The following is a 22,426-nucleotide window of genomic DNA, read 5'->3' on the forward strand; positions in this document are numbered from 1 at the left end:
ATTGTCAAGATCCAAGCAATGAAAACAGAAAAAATACCAAGTATATATTACTTAACGATATACAACAGCACAGAGAGATTTGATTTATCATTTAATCAGTAACAAATTTAACATTTGGTCAATATCATATACAAAAGTCTGATAGAAAGTATAGCAATATCATCTTGCATTAATTCAAGACTTGATATAAGATTTTGTACACACATCATTTAACTTGTCTGGATATTCTGATAAAAGTAATGGAAAAGGTGATGAATATTGAGCTTAGAGAGAGTAGTTATAAGATCTTTAAGAAAACTTGTTTTTCAATATTTTTTGATCTGAATATTCCATTAGATAGAAGCAATATCTGTGTTCTATGTGATTAGAAGTGTGTTTGTACCAAGAAGGATACTGTATAGAAGTGTGTATTTAGTGTGATGTTAACTCCAACTACTAATAAGATCACTAGTGTTTTATGTGATAGAAGTTCACCTGTTTAGTGTATAATTGGATGTGTATTCTGCTGATCAGTATTGATTACAGACCTTGTGTTGTTACAGCCGATGAGGAGGAAATCCATTCATACCCCAGTACCCCCACCATGCTGCGGAAACACAGCCATTCCTCCGAGGGCTCCTTTCCTGATCACAATGGAGAAATGCCACAGAGGGATGACAGTCACCAACTGTTGATGTCTGAGAACCGCCTCAGACAGCAGAATAGGTTTGCCAAAAAGCAGAAGAAGGGAACAATAGACGTCTGGTGGCTGTTTGATGACGGAGGTTAGAACTGGTGACTTAATCAAGGATCTTTTAAGGTCTATGTACAATGCTATTTCGGCAGGGATCTATCTACTTTTGTGTACAATGCTGCTTTTAGCCCACCATCATCAGATGGTCGGCTGTTCAAATAACCCATCTTCTGTTGTCCCTCATCCATCTGTCAGTCAAAGTGATAAAAAAATAAAAGATAGCTGCCAGGCAGCCATTTGGAATTTCAACAGGTCAAGTTTTTCATCCCAATTTCTTTTGAATAAAAATTAATAATCTAACTGGTCACTGGTTTTAGGAAAAAATAACGCTGGCAGAAAAAAGAAATCTCTCATTTTCAATATTTTACTCATAACTAATCATAGTAAATATGTCAGATGACTTGTTTTGTCACAAGATGTGTTTACTGTTGACAAGACTATCAATCCAAACAGATGGGAGAAAAGATCAAACTTACATAGAATTCATAAAAAATCTGTGATTTCTTATTCCATAGAATCTTATTTTTTATTTTTCAAAAAATAGTTTGAAAAGGAACCCTGCTGGAACACTTCTTCTTTTCTAAGATTCTTGTTTGGACAAAGCTAACAAGGCCAACTTACCATCTATCACCGAGATGTATGACCTTGAACTTTGACTGCATGTGACTTGTCATTTCAGGTTTGACCTTGTTGATCCCTTATATCCTCACAACAAAGCTGTACTGGGGCAACTGTCGACTGAGGATCTTTATTGCTGGTACAAAGAGAGGCGAGATTGACAGAGAACAGAGGCAGTAAGTGTCCACAAGTCCTGTCTATTACAGTAGCTCAACATTACAATGTGTTAATAACTGGGTATATAGCTCAACATTACAATGTGTTAATACCTGGGTATATAGCTCAACATTACAATGTGTTAATAACTGGGTATATATCTCAACATTACAATGTGTTAATAACTGGGTATATAGCTCAACATTACAATGTATTAATAACTGCGTATTTATCTCAACATTACAATGTATTAATAACTGGGTATATAGCTCAACATTACAATGTGTTATTAACTGGGTATATAGCTCAACATTACAATGTGTTAATAACTGGGTATATAGCTCAACATTACAATGTGTTAATAACTGGGTATATATCTCACAAATGTGTTAATAACTGGGTATATAGCTCAACATTACAATATGTTAATAACTGGGTATATATCTCACAAATGTGTTGATAACTGGGTATATAGCTCAACATTACAATATGTTAAAAACTGGGTATACAGCTCAACATTACAATATGTTAATCACTGGGTATATAGGTCAACATTACAATGTGTTAATAACTGGGTATATAGCTCAACATTACAATATGTTAATAACTGGGTATATATCTCAAAAATGTGTTAATAACTGGGTATATAGCTCAACATTACAATATGTTAATAACTGGGTATATAGCTCAACATTACAATATGTTAATCACTGGGTATATAGCTCAACATTACAATATGTTAATCACTGGGTATATAGCTCAACATTACAATATGTTAATAACTGGGTATATAGCTCAACATTACAATGTGTTAATCACTGGATATATAGCTCAAGATAGCTAAATATTTCAATGTATTAATAACTCGGCATAAACCCATGAAAAGAAATAGGGAAAATGATTTGAATGTGTGGGTGTACACTCTGAGGAAAAAGTACACTTCTAAAATGGCATCTTTGGAGCTGTTGTTTCAGTTACTTAAAATTGCCAAATTGAGTACGGGTATATCTTGGAATGTAAGATGGTTGCAAACCACATCATTAACAGAAGTATGGCCCTTTGTTCACCATCACTATCCAGACTACATCTCGTACATATCCTTTACGTTTGCTAGATTTTACATGGGATTACCTGTTAGGATGACGAGTGTTGCAACCTAAAATCTCTTATTCCCTACTCTATACAGAGTTATTTCCCTTTGTTCACCATCACTATCCAGGCTACATCTCATACATATCCTTTACGTTTGCCAGATTTTACATGGGATTACCTGTTAGGATGACGAGTGTTGCAACCTAAAATCTCTTATTCCCAACTCTATACAGAGTTATTTCCCTTTGTTCACCATCACTATCCAGGCTACATCTCATACATATCCTTTACGTTTGCCAGATTTTACATGGGATTACCTGTTAGGATGACGAGTGTTGCAACCTAAAATCTCTTATTCCCAACTCTATACAGAGTTATTTCCCTTTGTTCACCATCACTATCCAGGCTACATCTCATACATATCCTTTACGTTTGCCAGATTTTACATGGGATTACCTGTTAGGATGACGAGTGTTGCAACCTAAAATCTCTTATTCCCAACTCTATACAGAGTTATTTCCCTTTGTTCACCATCACTATCCAGGCTACATCTCATACATATCCTTTACGTTTGCCAGATTTTACATGGGATTACCTGTTAGGATGACGAGTGTTGCAACCTAAAATCTCTTATTCCCAACTCTATACAGAGTTATTTCCCTTTGTTCACCATCACTATCCAGGCTACATCTCATACATATCCTTTACGTTTGCCAGATTTTACATGGGATTACCTGTTAGGATGACGAGTGTTGCAACCTAAAATCTCTTATTCCCAACTCTATACAGAGTTATTTCCCTTTGTTCACCATCACTATCCAGGCTACATCTCATACATATCCTTTACGTTTGCCAGATTTTACATGGGATTACCTGTTAGGATGACGAGTGTTGCAACCTAAAATCTCTTATTCCCAACTCTATACAGAGTTATTTCCCTTTGTTCACCATCACTATCCAGGCTACATCTCATACATATCCTTTACGTTTGCCAGATTTTACATGGGATTACCTGTTAGGATGACGAGTGTTGCAACCTAAAATCTCTTATTCCCAACTCTATACAGAGTTATTTCCCTTTGTTCACCATCACTATCCAGGCTACATCTCATACATATCCTTTACGTTTGCCAGATTTTACATGGGATTACCTGTTAGGATGACGAGTGTTGCAACCTAAAATCTCTTATTCCCAACTCTATACAGAGTTATTTCCCTTTGTTCACCATCACTATCCAGGCTACATCTCATACATATCCTTTACGTTTGCCAGATTTTACATGGGATTACCTGTTAGGATGACGAGTGTTGCAACCTAAAATCTCTTATTCCCAACTCTATACAGAGTTATTTCCCTTTGTTCACCATCACTATCCAGGCTACATCTCATACATATCCTTTACGTTTGCCAGATTTTACATGGGATTACCTGTTAGGATGACGAGTGTTGCAACCTAAAATCTCTTATTCCCAACTCTATACAGAGTTATTTCCCTTTGTTCACCATCACTATCCAGGCTACATCTCATACATATCCTTTACGTTTGCCAGATTTTACATGGGATTACCTGTTAGGATGACGAGTGTTGCAACCTAAAATCTCTTATTCCCAACTCTATACAGAGTTATTTCCCTTTGTTCACCATCACTATCCAGGCTACATCTCATACATATCCTTTACGTTTGCCAGATTTTACATGGGATTACCTGTTAGGATGACGAGTGTTGCAACCTAAAATCTCTTATTCCCAACTCTATACAGAGTTATTTCCCTTTGTTCACCATCACTATCCAGGCTACATCTCATACATATCCTTTACGTTTGCCAGATTTTACATGGGATTACCTGTTAGGATGACGAGTGTTGCAACCTAAAATCTCTTATTCCCAACTCTATACAGAGTTATTTCCCTTTGTTCACCATCACTATCCAGGCTACATCTCATACATATCCTTTACGTTTGCCAGATTTTACATGGGATTACCTGTTAGGATGACGAGTGTTGCAACCTAAAATCTCTTATTCCCAACTCTATACAGAGTTATTTCCCTTTGTTCACCATCACTATCCAGGCTACATCTCATACATATCCTTTACGTTTGCCAGATTTTACATGGGATTACCTGTTAGGATGACGAGTGTTGCAACCTAAAATCTCTTATTCCCAACTCTATACAGAGTTATTTCCCTTTGTTCACCATCACTATCCAGGCTACATCTCATACATATCCTTTACGTTTGCCAGATTTTACATGGGATTACCTGTTAGGATGACGAGTGTTGCAACCTAAAATCTCTTATTCCCAACTCTATACAGAGTTATTTCCCTTTGTTCACCATCACTATCCAGGCTACATCTCATACATATCCTTTACGTTTGCCAGATTTTACATGGGATTACCTGTTAGGATGACGAGTGTTGCAACCTAAAATCTCTTATTCCCAACTCTATACAGAGTTATTTCCCTTTGTTCACCATCACTATCCAGGCTACATCTCATACATATCCTTTACGTTTGCCAGATTTTACATGGGATTACCTGTTAGGATGACGAGTGTTGCAACCTAAAATCTCTTATTCCCAACTCTATACAGAGTTATTTCCCTTTGTTCACCATCACTATCCAGGCTACATCTCATACATATCCTTTACGTTTGCCAGATTTTACATGGGATTACCTGTTAGGATGACGAGTGTTGCAACCTAAAATCTCTTATTCCCAACTCTATACAGAGTTATTTCCCTTTGTTCACCATCACTATCCAGGCTACATCTCATACATATCCTTTACGTTTGCCAGATTTTACATGGGATTACCTGTTAGGATGACGAGTGTTGCAACCTAAAATCTCTTATTCCCAACTCTATACAGAGTTATTTCCCTTTGTTCACCATCACTATCCAGGCTACATCTCATACATATCCTTTACGTTTGCCAGATTTTACATGGGATTACCTGTTAGGATGACGAGTGTTGCAACCTAAAATCTCTTATTCCCAACTCTATACAGAGTTATTTCCCTTTGTTCACCATCACTATCCAGGCTACATCTCATACATATCCTTTACGTTTGCCAGATTTTACATGGGATTACCTGTTAGGATGACGAGTGTTGCAACCTAAAATCTCTTATTCCCAACTCTATACAGAGTTATTTCCCTTTGTTCACCATCACTATCCAGGCTACATCTCATACATATCCTTTACGTTTGCCAGATTTTACATGGGATTACCTGTTAGGATGACGAGTGTTGCAACCTAAAATCTCTTATTCCCAACTCTATACAGAGTTATTTCCCTTTGTTCACCATCACTATCCAGGCTACATCTCATACATATCCTTTACGTTTGCCAGATTTTACATGGGATTACCTGTTAGGATGACGAGTGTTGCAACCTAAAATCTCTTATTCCCAACTCTATACAGAGTTATTTCCCTTTGTTCACCATCACTATCCAGGCTACATCTCATACATATCCTTTACGTTTGCCAGATTTTACATGGGATTACCTGTTAGGATGACGAGTGTTGCAACCTAAAATCTCTTATTCCCAACTCTATACAGAGTTATTTCCCTTTGTTCACCATCACTATCCAGGCTACATCTCATACATATCCTTTACGTTTGCCAGATTTTACATGGGATTACCTGTTAGGATGACGAGTGTTGCAACCTAAAATCTCTTATTCCCAACTCTATACAGAGTTATTTCCCTTTGTTCACCATCACTATCCAGGCTACATCTCATACATATCCTTTACGTTTGCCAGATTTTACATGGGATTACCTGTTAGGATGACGAGTGTTGCAACCTAAAATCTCTTATTCCCAACTCTATACAGAGTTATTTCCCTTTGTTCACCATCACTATCCAGGCTACATCTCATACATATCCTTTACGTTTGCCAGATTTTACATGGGATTACCTGTTAGGATGACGAGTGTTGCAACCTAAAATCTCTTATTCCCAACTCTATACAGAGTTATTTCCCTTTGTTCACCATCACTATCCAGGCTACATCTCATACATATCCTTTACGTTTGCCAGATTTTACATGGGATTACCTGTTAGGATGACGAGTGTTGCAACCTAAAATCTCTTATTCCCAACTCTATACAGAGTTATTTCCCTTTGTTCACCATCACTATCCAGGCTACATCTCATACATATCCTTTACGTTTGCCAGATTTTACATGGGATTACCTGTTAGGATGACGAGTGTTGCAACCTAAAATCTCTTATTCCCAACTCTATACAGAGTTATTTCCCTTTGTTCACCATCACTATCCAGGCTACATCTCATACATATCCTTTACGTTTGCCAGATTTTACATGGGATTACCTGTTAGGATGACGAGTGTTGCAACCTAAAATCTCTTATTCCCAACTCTATACAGAGTTATTTCCCTTTGTTCACCATCACTATCCAGGCTACATCTCATACATATCCTTTACGTTTGCCAGATTTTACATGGGATTACCTGTTAGGATGACGAGTGTTGCAACCTAAAATCTCTTATTCCCAACTCTATACAGAGTTATTTCCCTTTGTTCACCATCACTATCCAGGCTACATCTCATACATATCCTTTACGTTTGCCAGATTTTACATGGGATTACCTGTTAGGATGACGAGTGTTGCAACCTAAAATCTCTTATTCCCAACTCTATACAGAGTTATTTCCCTTTGTTCACCATCACTATCCAGGCTACATCTCATACATATCCTTTACGTTTGCCAGATTTTACATGGGATTACCTGTTAGGATGACGAGTGTTGCAACCTAAAATCTCTTATTCCCAACTCTATACAGAGTTATTTCCCTTTGTTCACCATCACTATCCAGGCTACATCTCATACATATCCTTTACGTTTGCCAGATTTTACATGGGATTACCTGTTAGGATGACGAGTGTTGCAACCTAAAATCTCTTATTCCCAACTCTATACAGAGTTATTTCCCTTTGTTCACCATCACTATCCAGGCTACATCTCATACATATCCTTTACGTTTGCCAGATTTTACATGGGATTACCTGTTAGGATGACGAGTGTTGCAACCTAAAATCTCTTATTCCCAACTCTATACAGAGTTATTTCCCTTTGTTCACCATCACTATCCAGGCTACATCTCATACATATCCTTTACGTTTGCCAGATTTTACATGGGATTACCTGTTAGGATGACGAGTGTTGCAACCTAAAATCTCTTATTCCCAACTCTATACAGAGTTATTTCCCTTTGTTCACCATCACTATCCAGGCTACATCTCATACATATCCTTTACGTTTGCCAGATTTTACATGGGATTACCTGTTAGGATGACGAGTGTTGCAACCTAAAATCTCTTATTCCCAACTCTATACAGAGTTATTTCCCTTTGTTCACCATCACTATCCAGGCTACATCTCATACATATCCTTTACGTTTGCCAGATTTTACATGGGATTACCTGTTAGGATGACGAGTGTTGCAACCTAAAATCTCTTATTCCCAACTCTATACAGAGTTATTTCCCTTTGTTCACCATCACTATCCAGGCTACATCTCATACATATCCTTTACGTTTGCCAGATTTTACATGGGATTACCTGTTAGGATGACGAGTGTTGCAACCTAAAATCTCTTATTCCCAACTCTATACAGAGTTATTTCCCTTTGTTCACCATCACTATCCAGGCTACATCTCATACATATCCTTTACGTTTGCCAGATTTTACATGGGATTACCTGTTAGGATGACGAGTGTTGCAACCTAAAATCTCTTATTCCCAACTCTATACAGAGTTATTTCCCTTTGTTCACCATCACTATCCAGGCTACATCTCATACATATCCTTTACGTTTGCCAGATTTTACATGGGATTACCTGTTAGGATGACGAGTGTTGCAACCTAAAATCTCTTATTCCCAACTCTATACAGAGTTATTTCCCTTTGTTCACCATCACTATCCAGGCTACATCTCATACATATCCTTTACGTTTGCCAGATTTTACATGGGATTACCTGTTAGGATGACGAGTGTTGCAACCTAAAATCTCTTATTCCCAACTCTATACAGAGTTATTTCCCTTTGTTCACCATCACTATCCAGGCTACATCTCATACATATCCTTTACGTTTGCCAGATTTTACATGGGATTACCTGTTAGGATGACGAGTGTTGCAACCTAAAATCTCTTATTCCCAACTCTATACAGAGTTATTTCCCTTTGTTCACCATCACTATCCAGGCTACATCTCATACATATCCTTTACGTTTGCCAGATTTTACATGGGATTACCTGTTAGGATGACGAGTGTTGCAACCTAAAATCTCTTATTCCCAACTCTATACAGAGTTATTTCCCTTTGTTCACCATCACTATCCAGGCTACATCTCATACATATCCTTTACGTTTGCCAGATTTTACATGGGATTACCTGTTAGGATGACGAGTGTTGCAACCTAAAATCTCTTATTCCCAACTCTATACAGAGTTATTTCCCTTTGTTCACCATCACTATCCAGGCTACATCTCATACATATCCTTTACGTTTGCCAGATTTTACATGGGATTACCTGTTAGGATGACGAGTGTTGCAACCTAAAATCTCTTATTCCCAACTCTATACAGAGTTATTTCCCTTTGTTCACCATCACTATCCAGGCTACATCTCATACATATCCTTTACGTTTGCCAGATTTTACATGGGATTACCTGTTAGGATGACGAGTGTTGCAACCTAAAATCTCTTATTCCCAACTCTATACAGAGTTATTTCCCTTTGTTCACCATCACTATCCAGGCTACATCTCATACATATCCTTTACGTTTGCCAGATTTTACATGGGATTACCTGTTAGGATGACGAGTGTTGCAACCTAAAATCTCTTATTCCCAACTCTATACAGAGTTATTTCCCTTTGTTCACCATCACTATCCAGGCTACATCTCATACATATCCTTTACGTTTGCCAGATTTTACATGGGATTACCTGTTAGGATGACGAGTGTTGCAACCTAAAATCTCTTATTCCCAACTCTATACAGAGTTATTTCCCTTTGTTCACCATCACTATCCAGGCTACATCTCATACATATCCTTTACGTTTGCCAGATTTTACATGGGATTACCTGTTAGGATGACGAGTGTTGCAACCTAAAATCTCTTATTCCCAACTCTATACAGAGTTATTTCCCTTTGTTCACCATCACTATCCAGGCTACATCTCATACATATCCTTTACGTTTGCCAGATTTTACATGGGATTACCTGTTAGGATGACGAGTGTTGCAACCTAAAATCTCTTATTCCCAACTCTATACAGAGTTATTTCCCTTTGTTCACCATCACTATCCAGGCTACATCTCATACATATCCTTTACGTTTGCCAGATTTTACATGGGATTACCTGTTAGGATGACGAGTGTTGCAACCTAAAATCTCTTATTCCCAACTCTATACAGAGTTATTTCCCTTTGTTCACCATCACTATCCAGGCTACATCTCATACATATCCTTTACGTTTGCCAGATTTTACATGGGATTACCTGTTAGGATGACGAGTGTTGCAACCTAAAATCTCTTATTCCCAACTCTATACAGAGTTATTTCCCTTTGTTCACCATCACTATCCAGGCTACATCTCATACATATCCTTTACGTTTGCCAGATTTTACATGGGATTACCTGTTAGGATGACGAGTGTTGCAACCTAAAATCTCTTATTCCCAACTCTATACAGAGTTATTTCCCTTTGTTCACCATCACTATCCAGGCTACATCTCATACATATCCTTTACGTTTGCCAGATTTTACATGGGATTACCTGTTAGGATGACGAGTGTTGCAACCTAAAATCTCTTATTCCCAACTCTATACAGAGTTATTTCCCTTTGTTCACCATCACTATCCAGGCTACATCTCATACATATCCTTTACGTTTGCCAGATTTTACATGGGATTACCTGTTAGGATGACGAGTGTTGCAACCTAAAATCTCTTATTCCCAACTCTATACAGAGTTATTTCCCTTTGTTCACCATCACTATCCAGGCTACATCTCATACATATCCTTTACGTTTGCCAGATTTTACATGGGATTACCTGTTAGGATGACGAGTGTTGCAACCTAAAATCTCTTATTCCCAACTCTATACAGAGTTATTTCCCTTTGTTCACCATCACTATCCAGGCTACATCTCATACATATCCTTTACGTTTGCCAGATTTTACATGGGATTACCTGTTAGGATGACGAGTGTTGCAACCTAAAATCTCTTATTCCCAACTCTATACAGAGTTATTTCCCTTTGTTCACCATCACTATCCAGGCTACATCTCATACATATCCTTTACGTTTGCCAGATTTTACATGGGATTACCTGTTAGGATGACGAGTGTTGCAACCTAAAATCTCTTATTCCCAACTCTATACAGAGTTATTTCCCTTTGTTCACCATCACTATCCAGGCTACATCTCATACATATCCTTTACGTTTGCCAGATTTTACATGGGATTACCTGTTAGGATGACGAGTGTTGCAACCTAAAATCTCTTATTCCCAACTCNTATTTTATACTTAAGTTTATCCATAGAGGTGAGTGACTATGTTTTTTTTTGTCATGCTGCAAATGTTTCATTCCTAGATAAAAGTTAAGCGATTGAAGGTATTTTTCTCTACAAATTCTATTTTCAGGATGGCCACGTTACTGAGCAAGTTCCGTATTGAGTGTAAAGAAATCACAGTTATAGCTGACATCGGCAAATCTCCAGAGAAAAAGAGGTGAGCAGCAAAATTTTGCTAAAACAAAGAAATCTTATTGTGTCAGTGATGCTGAGAGTGAAAGAAAAACTAATTAAAACCAAATATTTGACCATATCAATTGGTGGGCAGAAAAACATCAACACTTGTCAGATTTTACAAGGCCAGAGTGTGAAACTTTGTCGGCAGCATAATAGCAATCGACAATAAATAAATAAAACTGAGATGATCGTGATGATGATTTGATAATAATGTTGTAAAAAAAAATACTAAATCACACAATATACAAGTTTACACATTTCAATCAATTAAATTTGTCTGTGTGTGTTATAGTGAGGTGGAGTTTGACAAGTTGTTGGAGGGATGGATGTTAGATGAGGAGAGTGGAGAAAGCCAGGAAAAATATCCATGGAAAATATCAGAGGAGGAAAAAGACTTGCTCCAGGATAAGGTAAGTTTTGATATCTGGTTACTTTTCATAGTGGGAGTAAAAATCTTGCAGAACACTGGACCAAAACTACTGAACAATTGAACATTATTAGCTCACCTGGCACGAAGTGCCAAGTGAGCTTATGCCGTGGCGCGGCGTCCGTCGTCCGTCCTCGTCCGTCCTCGTCCGTCAACTTTTCCTTTAAACAACTTCTTCTGAAGAACGGACAGGCCTAGAGTCATGATATTTGGCTGAAAGCTTCGTTGGTAGGAGCCCTACAAAGTTTGAGAACGAAAATGACCTTGACCTGTTTTCAAGGTCACAGGGGTCAAATATGTCAAAAACTTCAAACGACTTCTTCTGAAGAATTAAAAGGTATAGAATCTTCATATTTGGCTGATGGCTTCCTTGGATGGAGCCCAACAAAGTTTGAGAATGAAAATTACCTTGACCTTCTTTCAAGGTCACAGGGGTCAAATGTGTCAAACACTTCAAACGACTTCTTCTGAAGAACTGAAAGGTATATAATCTTTATATTTGGCTGGTGGCTTCCTGGGATAGAGCCCAACAAAGTTTGAGAATGAAAACTAGTTTGACCTACTTTCAAGGTCACAGGGGTCATATATGTCAAAAGCTTCAAATGACTTCTTCTGAAGAACTGAAAGGTATAGAATCTTTATTTTTGATTGATGGCTTCCTTGGATAGAGCCCGACAAAGTTTGAGAATGAAAATGACCTTGACCTTCTTTCAAGGTCACAGGAGTCAAATGTGTCAGACACTTCAAACGACTTCTTCTGAAGAACTGAAAGGTATATAATCTCTATATTTGGCTTGTAGCTTCCTAGGAAAGAGCCGAACAAAGTTTGAGAATGAAAATGACCTTGACCTTCTTTTAAGGTCACATGAGGCAGATATGTCAAACACTTTAAACGACTTCTTCTGAAGAACTGGTAGTTATAAAATCTTAATATTTGGCAGGTGGCTTCCTGGGAAAGAGCCAAACAAAGTTTGCGAATGAAAATGACCTTGACCTACTTTCAAGGTCACAGCGTTCAAATATGTCAAACAGTTCAAACAGCTTCTTCTGAAGAATTAAAAGGCATAAAATTATAATATTTGGCTGGTGACTTCCCGGGATAGAGCTCACCAAAGTTTGCAAATGAAAATGACCTCAACCTACTTTAGAGGTCACAGAGGTCAACAACATTTTAATGGATTTGTTCTTGAGAACTAAAAGGAATGGATTCATAAGATTTGGCTGGTAGCTTTTTGGAATAGAGCTAACCAATTTGAGAAGGAAAATGACATTGACCTACTTACAAGATCACAGGGAAAAATATGTCAGCAACTTCTGAAGAAGAATCAAAAAGCATAGAATCTTATAATAATATTTTGCTGGTAGTTTCAACAGATGGAGCCAACAAAGTTTGCGAGGGAAATATTTTTAGTGCAATATAATATTTAATGAGAGTATTTTGCTATGACTGCTTAAATATTCAGGTGAGCGATACAGGCCCTCTTGGGCCTCTTGTTTTATGAAACATCATCAGTTATTGAAAGGCTTTTGTTTTTTGCTCATCAGTCAGTACTGCTATTAGGAAGTCGAATACCCTGGCCAAGTTCAAGAGGGACATAAAAACTCACCTCTTCACGTCTGCATTTTAGAATCTTTGCAAAGACGTCGTGTAAATACCACCCTTTTATTTGTTCAATTGTGTGCACATTGCTTGTTAAATGTATGAAAGTGATTGCAAGCCTTTGTTGTTTGTTTTCACAATTATAACCATTACTATTATCCATATGTTGTAAAGTGCCTTAGAGTAATTTTACAAATTATATAGGGCGCTATATAAATGCTGTATATTATCATTATTACTGTAAAGATCAAGTCAAACAAGGGCTCGGATCATTCTATTCCTAACATGGCCAATCATTTCTGTATGGCTGATGATACATGTAATTCCATGTTTTCCCAGTGCTATGTTTACCCTTTACACTTGACAAAATATTATGTTAAAGCACGGTATATTCATACTCCAACAGTGTTAGAGGTTTACACGGCGAGATACTTCTGTCGCAGTCGGCAAAATCATATCCGATAGAAAAAAGGCCTCTTATGTTATTTTCATTGTCATGTGAAGGCGCGACCTCACTACAAAATGAATATGGAAAAAAAATAAACTGCATTTCCCAGTATACGTATATATAGAACTCATAAGCCTATTGGTGAAATGTTAGTACAAGAAATAACCATAACATCTTTGATACATTCCCAATTTGTGTATTTATTTTCAGACGAAGCGAAACATTCGACTGAAGGAGCTCCTAGTGAAGCATTCCAGTGACGCATCATTGGTTGTCATGTATGTTTTTATTTTTTTAAACTTTCATAGTGTTCAAAGTCTGTGGGTGAATGCCAATATTCGATATCTCCCTAGCTTTCACAAGAATCAATAGACTCATGTGTCTTGGGAGTATTAAATTTATCCATTTATCAAATGCAAAAAAACAAAATTCGTTTTTTGCTACCTTCACTTTTAATTATTAGTGTAGTTAAATATTTATAATGGCACAAAAAGCTTAATGAAATAGCAATGTATTTGTATAGCATCATAAAGAATGTCATCTATATGATTTGTAAATAAACCCTCACTACAACTACTTTTATCTGTGTTTACAGGACCCTGCCTATGCCAAGAAAGGGCACCTGTCCGACAGGTCTGTACATGGCCTGGTTGGACACGTTGACCCGTGACATGCCACCCATTCTCTTACTCAGGGGAAACCAGTCCAGCGTGCTCACCTTCTATTCATAACACCACCTACACAACATATGGCTTCCTACTCAACCATGGCAACACAGCTTCTAGATCTCAGAGAAAGGAGACATCTACGCAATAATGTTTGGAGATCCGGAATCTCAAAATCAGATAGAGAAAAGCCATCATAGCAATATTTAAAAACTGATATATACTCTGAATCTCAAATTTGGTTTTGCAATATCCCTTTAAGATTATGTATTGAGAGTAAGGAGAGTGATGGGGAGGAGGGAATCGGAATAAATCCAAGCATATCTAATGAATAAGTATAAACATGAGATTGTGTAGTGGTTCAGATGGCTAGGTATGCTAGATTGTACTGCTGAATATTCTCCATTGTGCTGACAAGCATACTGTCCCTAGGACTACAGGATCTTCTCAATCTTCTGTCTAATAGGGGACAGTAGGATGCACAAATGAGGTAGAGCTATCAATGTAGGATGATTTTAGTGATAAGGGTATTCTGGACATTATAGGTTGTATGGTAAACTACTGTATAGTGATGCTATGGTAGTATGGTGCTGAATTATTGCCTAAATATTGTAACATTTGTGATGACTTGTACTGGAGGGGCACTGCCGTGAGCAGATATTAGAGTAATAGTGTAATGATGGTATATATAGTAGCTGTACATGTGGGACTACGTAGTATTGTAAAGGAGAGGTGAAGTATACTGGTGTAGGTATTACCTGTATATGTGGGACTACGTAGTATTGTATAGGAGAGGTGAAGTATACTGGTGTAGGTATTACCTGTATATGTGGGACTAAGTGATATAGGTGTACATGGACTTGTGAGTAATGTTATACAATGTAATATAGAACACCTGTGATTGAAAATGTTTGATACTAGAGATTATCCTTAGATATTCTATTGTGCTATATAACAAATGTGATGTCATAACTTTATAAAAATTGGTGAAAAGCTGGTTTCTATTTGTGAGGAAGTAACCAAGGGCATTTTGTATTTCAAATATTGTACTCTGCTCCAAGAGGGGAGGGATAATTAAGTTAGACGGATTTAAAGGGAGGAGGGTTTATACTTGGTATCATTGATGAACTTTGAAGCTAATGATAATATATGGTATGGGATGGCCAGTTCTGTTCATAGATGACCAGTAGTCTCTCTGTCAAGTGTTTAGGTAAGGACTCTTTGCCATCATTATGTGTTTTATGAATGGATATGTATCCTCTACATTTACAATAACCACTGCCTGTTGGACAAGTCGACAGCTTGTCGCAGTACTGACCTGATCATGTGTTCTGTTTAGGAATCGCCCTGTAACCATTGATCTGTGATATTGGTGATGTTTGTGTTCTGATGAGGGAAACCTGACCCTGGTTAACCTTTATGTTATCTCATATATTCTTAATATATGCAATCTTGTACCTCGATGTTCATTTGCTGTGCCAGTACAACAATAATTTCATTTAGTTAAAGAACCTCTTAACTAAACTTCTTTACACAATCGTGTCTCAAAACCAATTCCTATATACAATGTATTTGTATTTTAAAATATAAAACTATATTAAAATATTATTCTGTATATTAAACTCAAAATATTACTGTAACTATAATTTTTTCACTGTATTTTGTACAATAATTGATATTTTTGAGTCAATCTAAAACAAAAAATTGATGAATAGAATTTTTGTGATCTTTTTTTAATGTATTTGCCTTGAAATAGATGAGATATCTCAGTCCTTCCATATACTGTGTGATACATAGGTATTTAATGGTGTGGAGACCCCAGTGACCACACATTACCCAAGTCCTGCCCCTTTTTGTGCTAAACCTGCATGAGCTGTCCAACCATTGATTTTGTATTCGTGTTGAGATTTGCAGTATAATTTTTATACGTAACAGCAAAGTATTTTAATACTCCATAACATCATTGTTATAATTGATAATCTGACTTTTGAAAATAGGTAGATGATTACAAATTACTATTAAGCAGTATTTTGAATAATGTTTTAAAATTTAAATAATCTTTTGAAGATGTAACCAAATGATCCTAGTAGAACTTATTGGACTCATCAACAGTGATTACTTTTAAAAGACTACCACAAGTCTTGATAGATAAACCAGGAATACGTTTTGATAAGTGATCTGTTTATTGTAATGACTTGCTGCTTATGCAGATTTATTGAGGAAGACTTTTCCAGGTGAAAGTCTGTCACTGTGTCAGAGTGTTACCTGAACGTTATATACTATAAACACATGTAGAAAGATATACATGTGATTGATTTAAACTGATGTTTGTTGCATTTTTGAACTATTGAATAAAAGGAAAATGATAATTTGTTAAATTAATATTTTTGAAGAATGTATGGGATGTGTTGAACACCAGAATATTCAACATGAATGTGTGGTTGTCGTGAGAAAAAAATCAACATTTTCAAATTCAAAAAGTGAAAAGTGTTATTTTTATTGTTATTGTTGATTTTACATACTTTTACCAACATGTTAAAGAATGTTGTTTTCTACACCAACTTCTTCTGTATTCAATAATTGTTTGAAGTGATCAGGAGACAAACTTGCTGTTCATTGATGACTGTTCTGTACCTTGAATGAGTGCGAAAAGGTGCGAGGTCACTGGCCCAACCTCAAGTTTTCTCTGGGTACTCCAGTTTTCTCCCATATTATGACCACTTGCATGGTTCCAACTTGGCCAACAAACAGTGATAAATATATGTTGATAAAACTTGCATACCTGCTAAGTCGCCTGTATTTGTGCATGTCAAACTACAAATGACCTCCACGACCTGCACAGGTCATTGTATATATTTTTTATCTTCTTGCATTTGCACTGCTTAAATCAGCATTGAAAATATTTTGAAATGCCCCTTGAAAGCTTTAAATAAAAAAAATACTCCTTTAAGCAAGACCTACTGGTATATGTATTGACAAATTATGATAGTTTACTAAACACAACTCTGTGAGGAATGGCAATATTGATACACAAGAAGGTTGTATATTCTTGTTTATAGTGTTTGTATTAACTGGTATCCAACTTGACTTGTAATTCCTGTATTGTAGCTCACATGAGTATTATGAAGTGTTCAGTTATGAAAATAAATATTCAATTGTTGATTTCAATAGATGGTTAAGACTTTGTACAAGTTATTTCCAACTTGATTTTCTTGTTATATATCTGAATTCCTACTTGCAATAACAAGGTGTTCAATTCATCTATTTGGGGAGAAAATATGCCGGAACTGAATTTACTCGTCTCCTTTCTCAATGGTTAAAGAAAAATAAGATTTTTGTAGGCATTTCTTAATTGATTTTAATGGAAGGTGTGACAAGAATCAAAATTGACAGTTACCGTGAGCTGTAGAGAAGCTTCGTAATTTGTAACAAACATAATGGAATAGCTCCATGCATATGATGGAATTACCTCAAGTATATATGTGATGGAAAAAAATGTCTGTATACCAGGAAATTTGTCTCTAGTTTGACTTTTCCACCAGTAATGAGGGCGAATTCATTACGAGAGCGTATGATAGTACACAACATACCAGTTTTAGTGCGGGTAACTAAACGTGAAGGTTGAAATTAACACCGATCTTATAGGTATTTTATTGGTGAAGGGTGAAAGTTTCCCGGTATATGATGTTATATTGTTTATTTACACTGATGTCTGGTTATTGGTATAGATTACTGTGTCCTATCAATGATGTACAGCGTAGTATCACTAGTCTTGGCAATATATGCAATTTTGAGTTATTCCTATGACCTTTATAGTCAGGATTGGGAGATCTTGCCAGGAATCTGGTTACATTTTATTGTTACTAATACTCTCTACACAGAAAGCTGTGTATTATGCGGAATGGTCGGCCAACATCTTGTCTCCTTTGTATAACCTGTAGGTTACTGGGAATCATAATTAATGGTTGTGTATTGTTATTATATACATGTATGGTTTTGTATCATAGGATTCTGTTCGTAAATTTTATATATATTAAGTCATATTTTTCAATGATCAATTAAGCTAAGTAATGAGCATTTTTCTTTCTTTAATATGAAAGTAAGTCTGTGTTTGTAAAAAGTACCAATTTTATTTTTGTATGTTGTCTGTGTATGAAAGAACAAAATTAGATGCCTAGATTTTGTGGAATGAGTAGTATATTTTGTTCAGAGCTAATAGTATCATTTCATTGTGTTTGAGAGTAATTTTAGATGCCTAGATTTTGTAGAATGATAGTATTTATTCGGAGCCAAATATATTATCAGCTAATATTGAGAAAAATGATTTCACATTTTGTATATCATGAAACTAGCTATTCTCTTTTGAAGTTAGTTGCTTTTCACCTTAGACAAAGTTTTGTGGTCAGCTAGTCTGCATGAACCAAAGTCATTTAACTTGTTCTCGCATTCAGTGTGGTTCTTCTGTAACAACAAAATGATGCCTAGAAAATAATTCATACTACAGTAGACCTATATTGCATATTTAACCCACCTGACATGAATAGCCTGCGAGGTCATTCCATCGCGTGGCATCCGTCAACAGCATTGTTTCTATAACAACTTTTGAAGAACCATATGGCCTAGATTTCATGAAATTTTGTATGCATCAGGTAGATTCTTACGATGAAAGCCAATCAAATTTGTACAATTAAATTTACTCTCTTTTAGGTCACAGGTCAAAAGCATAAAAGAATCTAAACAATTCCTCTTGTTGAACAGCAAAACTGTGTTATAAAACTGGCCAATTAAAAATATAGAGTATCAGAAGGGAATAAAAGATCTGCTTTTAATCATTAACTTTTTACCATCACATTGATATATATATGTGTAGTATGAGCTCACTCACATCATATTAATAGTTTTACCAATACAAATTATGTTCTGATTATTCAAATTACCTGTGTTATTAATATGGTTTGTATATATTACATATTTACTATTGATTTAAATGCTCTCTTAGCTTTACTTACTTTTTCTCTATTTTCAGCCACAAGGACAGGCGTGCTTTAATCTTATACATTTGTTTCTTTCTCTTTTTAGGTCACCTGAGCTTTGCTCAAGTGACCTATTCTAATCGCTTTTTGTCCGTCGTGCGTCGTGCGTAAACTTTTACATTTTCAACTTCTTCTCAAGAACCAGTGGATGGATTTTTTTCAAACTTGGTCAGAATCATCCTTGGTAGATGAGGCTTCAAAATTGTAAAATTGGGATTCCTACCCCAACCCCTGGGGCCAGGGCGGGGCCCCAAAGGGAAAATTATCCAATATTTCAAAAATCTTCTTCTCCAGACTCAGAGGTACTACAGTGATTTTCTTTACGTGGAAAGAAAGATCATCAGGGGCTTTATTTAAATTGAAAATATCAGGACCCCGAGCTATCCGTTCTCCCTTGGGGAGGGGGTAACGTTTAATATAGTTTATATAGGGAAATAACACTTTTCGGTATATATTTTATCCATTTTCAGCAGAAAATTACTCAAACTTAGTCAGAATCATCTTGGGTGAATGCGAGTATTACTTTGTAAAATTGGGATTCCTGCCCCATCCCCAGGGGCTAGGGCGGGGCCCCAAAGGGAACATTTACCAATATTTTCAAATTCTTATCCATTGATGACATGACAAGTATTGTATTTCACTTAGTTTACATGCTGATTTCCACATCACATCTAAACAATAAAATAAAGCTACCAGTACCTATGATATAACTCAGGTGACCGCTAAGGCCCTTGGGCCTCTTGTTTGTTGGACCTATTTATTTCTGATTCAAACTTTATTTATACTTTTGACAATTTCTGTTACCTGTTTCTGTTTAATTTATCGAAATGTGAATTAAAGTTAAGGATAAATGCTGCCTTACAGATTGTACATGTGGTTGGGGTTTGAGTTATCTCCCTTACACATAAATTTGTGTTTTCTTTCTGTATCTTGAAACTGTTCTCTATTTATTTGGAGGGAAATCATTTGACAGGTAATAAATGATATCAAAACAATAAGAACCAAAATTCTCTGGTAATTGTTCATCTTCATCAACTCTAAAACTTGAGCCAGGTATGTTTTGTGTATGATACATGTATATTGTATGTTTTTTAGTACATGTAGGTATCGCATATCTAGTTACATAAAAATACATCAATAGTACTTAACATGTAATCCTATCATGCACCAAGCTGTCTACATGGCTTCTATACCTTATATTGGCTTTTGTATATCTAATTCTTTCCATTTTGTTATTGTTTTTAATTTAGTGAAAATGAAAGTTAAAACAGCTGCAACTATGTTACAATGCAAAAATGGGGCATGTCTCAAAGTGGAACCACGAGGTCATTACTTAAGTTCCTCATGGTAATGAAATGTTTATGTTAATATGCTGCTCAAATAATTTAGTTGCACATTCATTTCAACCTGAATTATGTATATAAAATAGTGAAATCTATGTATATAGATATTTAGTGATCTCATTTAATTCTCAAAGGATAAAGTATGATATTAGGGATGACAGTGGTCTTGGTAGATTTTAAAGACTGTGAAGTTTGTCATAATAGAGGAAAGACTAAGTGTTTATCTTAAGGAAAGATAGACTGTTACTGGTATGTTTTTCCGTAGATCTTGAAATGCAAACAAACATCAATTCAGGGCTGGCATGGTAAAGGGAAAATACCTCATGAAATGTTTAAAACCAAATTCCCCTGTTAATAATAGAAGTTTTTAATAGACAACCATTTTCTGTAACTTCTAACAGTATGTTAGTCCTTTCAGCTGTATAAATGTTGAGATATAAAACTGCTCTGGTTCTAATGAAAAAAATAACTTATCTGAATTGTGCAATTTTTATACTTTTCATAGTTTCTCACATTTAGCCATGATTTGAAGTGCTCTATATTTACCATTGGAATATTTTGATCATTTTTAGCTAAGGGCTGTCCTTGTCTTCAGCACTGAAAAGCTGTTTTCTTATTTTAGAATTTATGATAAATTTCTGGGCCAAAACTTATATGCCAATTTCAAATTCTGAAAAACAAATGTACCACAAATGAAATGGTAAATAGGCATTAAATAAATACTTTTTACCAAATTCTTGAACCAAAAATGTGTTCAGTATGGACCAAATAAGGACTAGGACCATTTCACTGTTCTGCCAATTCCATGTTATTAAATGTTTGAAAACTTATCAGTCTTGCCTATGATATGCCTTCCAAAATAACAAGGTTTGTGTGCAACAAATAATTTCTTTGCAATGCAGACCCTACAGGCCTTTTGTAGCCAAACAACTTTAGCTTGTCATGTTATTTATGCTGTTCAACAAGTTAGAGGTAACATCGAAGTCACTTAACATCCTGTATCAACACATACAAACAGCATGGCCCTGGTATAACTGATGAAGTATTTCATTTATTGATTTCACAAAGTCAGCACCATGATGCTGACCCAATAAAAATACAGAAATTGATAAAAGCCACTGTTAGTATAGTTAGTGTTTGAGATGTAGATTTCACTGTTAGTATATATAAATGTTTGGGTGATGTGTATTTGTTACAAATATTTGAGTGAATGATTAACTGCACAATAAAAATGTTTATGTTAAATGAGTTACTTCTGTTTTCTATGTAAAGTTCGGTTCGAAGCTTGGAGAAACAAAGTTATCAAATTATCATACATGACATCCATCAATATGTTAAGTTTGGTTTGCCAGTCTGCTTTTGTTTTTATTTTTCAGACACAAACATCCATGGATGTGATTTGTGAATAAAATGTTTGTCCACAAAGTCCACTAGTGATATATCCAGTGTCGCCGAGATTTCTGACACGGCTGTTATTACATACCCTAGTGATATATCCAGTGTCGCCGAG

General features: G+C 36.0%; 1 protein-coding gene across 2 annotated transcripts in view; it reads left to right on the forward strand.

Annotated features, from left to right (window-relative positions):
- Positions 1-16,663, forward strand: part of LOC110453077 (solute carrier family 12 member 3-like) — a 63,320-nt gene extending 46,657 nt beyond the window's left edge. For both annotated transcript variants that reach the window (XM_021501905.1, XM_021501906.1), the window contains 6 exons: positions 543-764; positions 1,413-1,527; positions 11,294-11,380; positions 11,693-11,810; positions 14,086-14,153; positions 14,471-16,663. In XM_021501905.1, coding sequence (XP_021357580.1) covers positions 543-764; positions 1,413-1,527; positions 11,294-11,380; positions 11,693-11,810; positions 14,086-14,153; positions 14,471-14,606 — 746 coding nt within the window. In that variant the 3' untranslated portion in view covers positions 14,607-16,663. The remainder of the gene's footprint in view (positions 1-542; positions 765-1,412; positions 1,528-11,293; positions 11,381-11,692; positions 11,811-14,085; positions 14,154-14,470) is intronic.
- Positions 16,664-22,426: the final 5,763 nt, after the last annotated feature.

Source organism: Mizuhopecten yessoensis, unplaced genomic scaffold (genome assembly GCF_002113885.1).
Source record: "Mizuhopecten yessoensis strain PY_sf001 unplaced genomic scaffold, ASM211388v2 scaffold7087, whole genome shotgun sequence".
Taxonomy (NCBI): domain Eukaryota; kingdom Metazoa; phylum Mollusca; class Bivalvia; order Pectinida; family Pectinidae; genus Mizuhopecten; species Mizuhopecten yessoensis.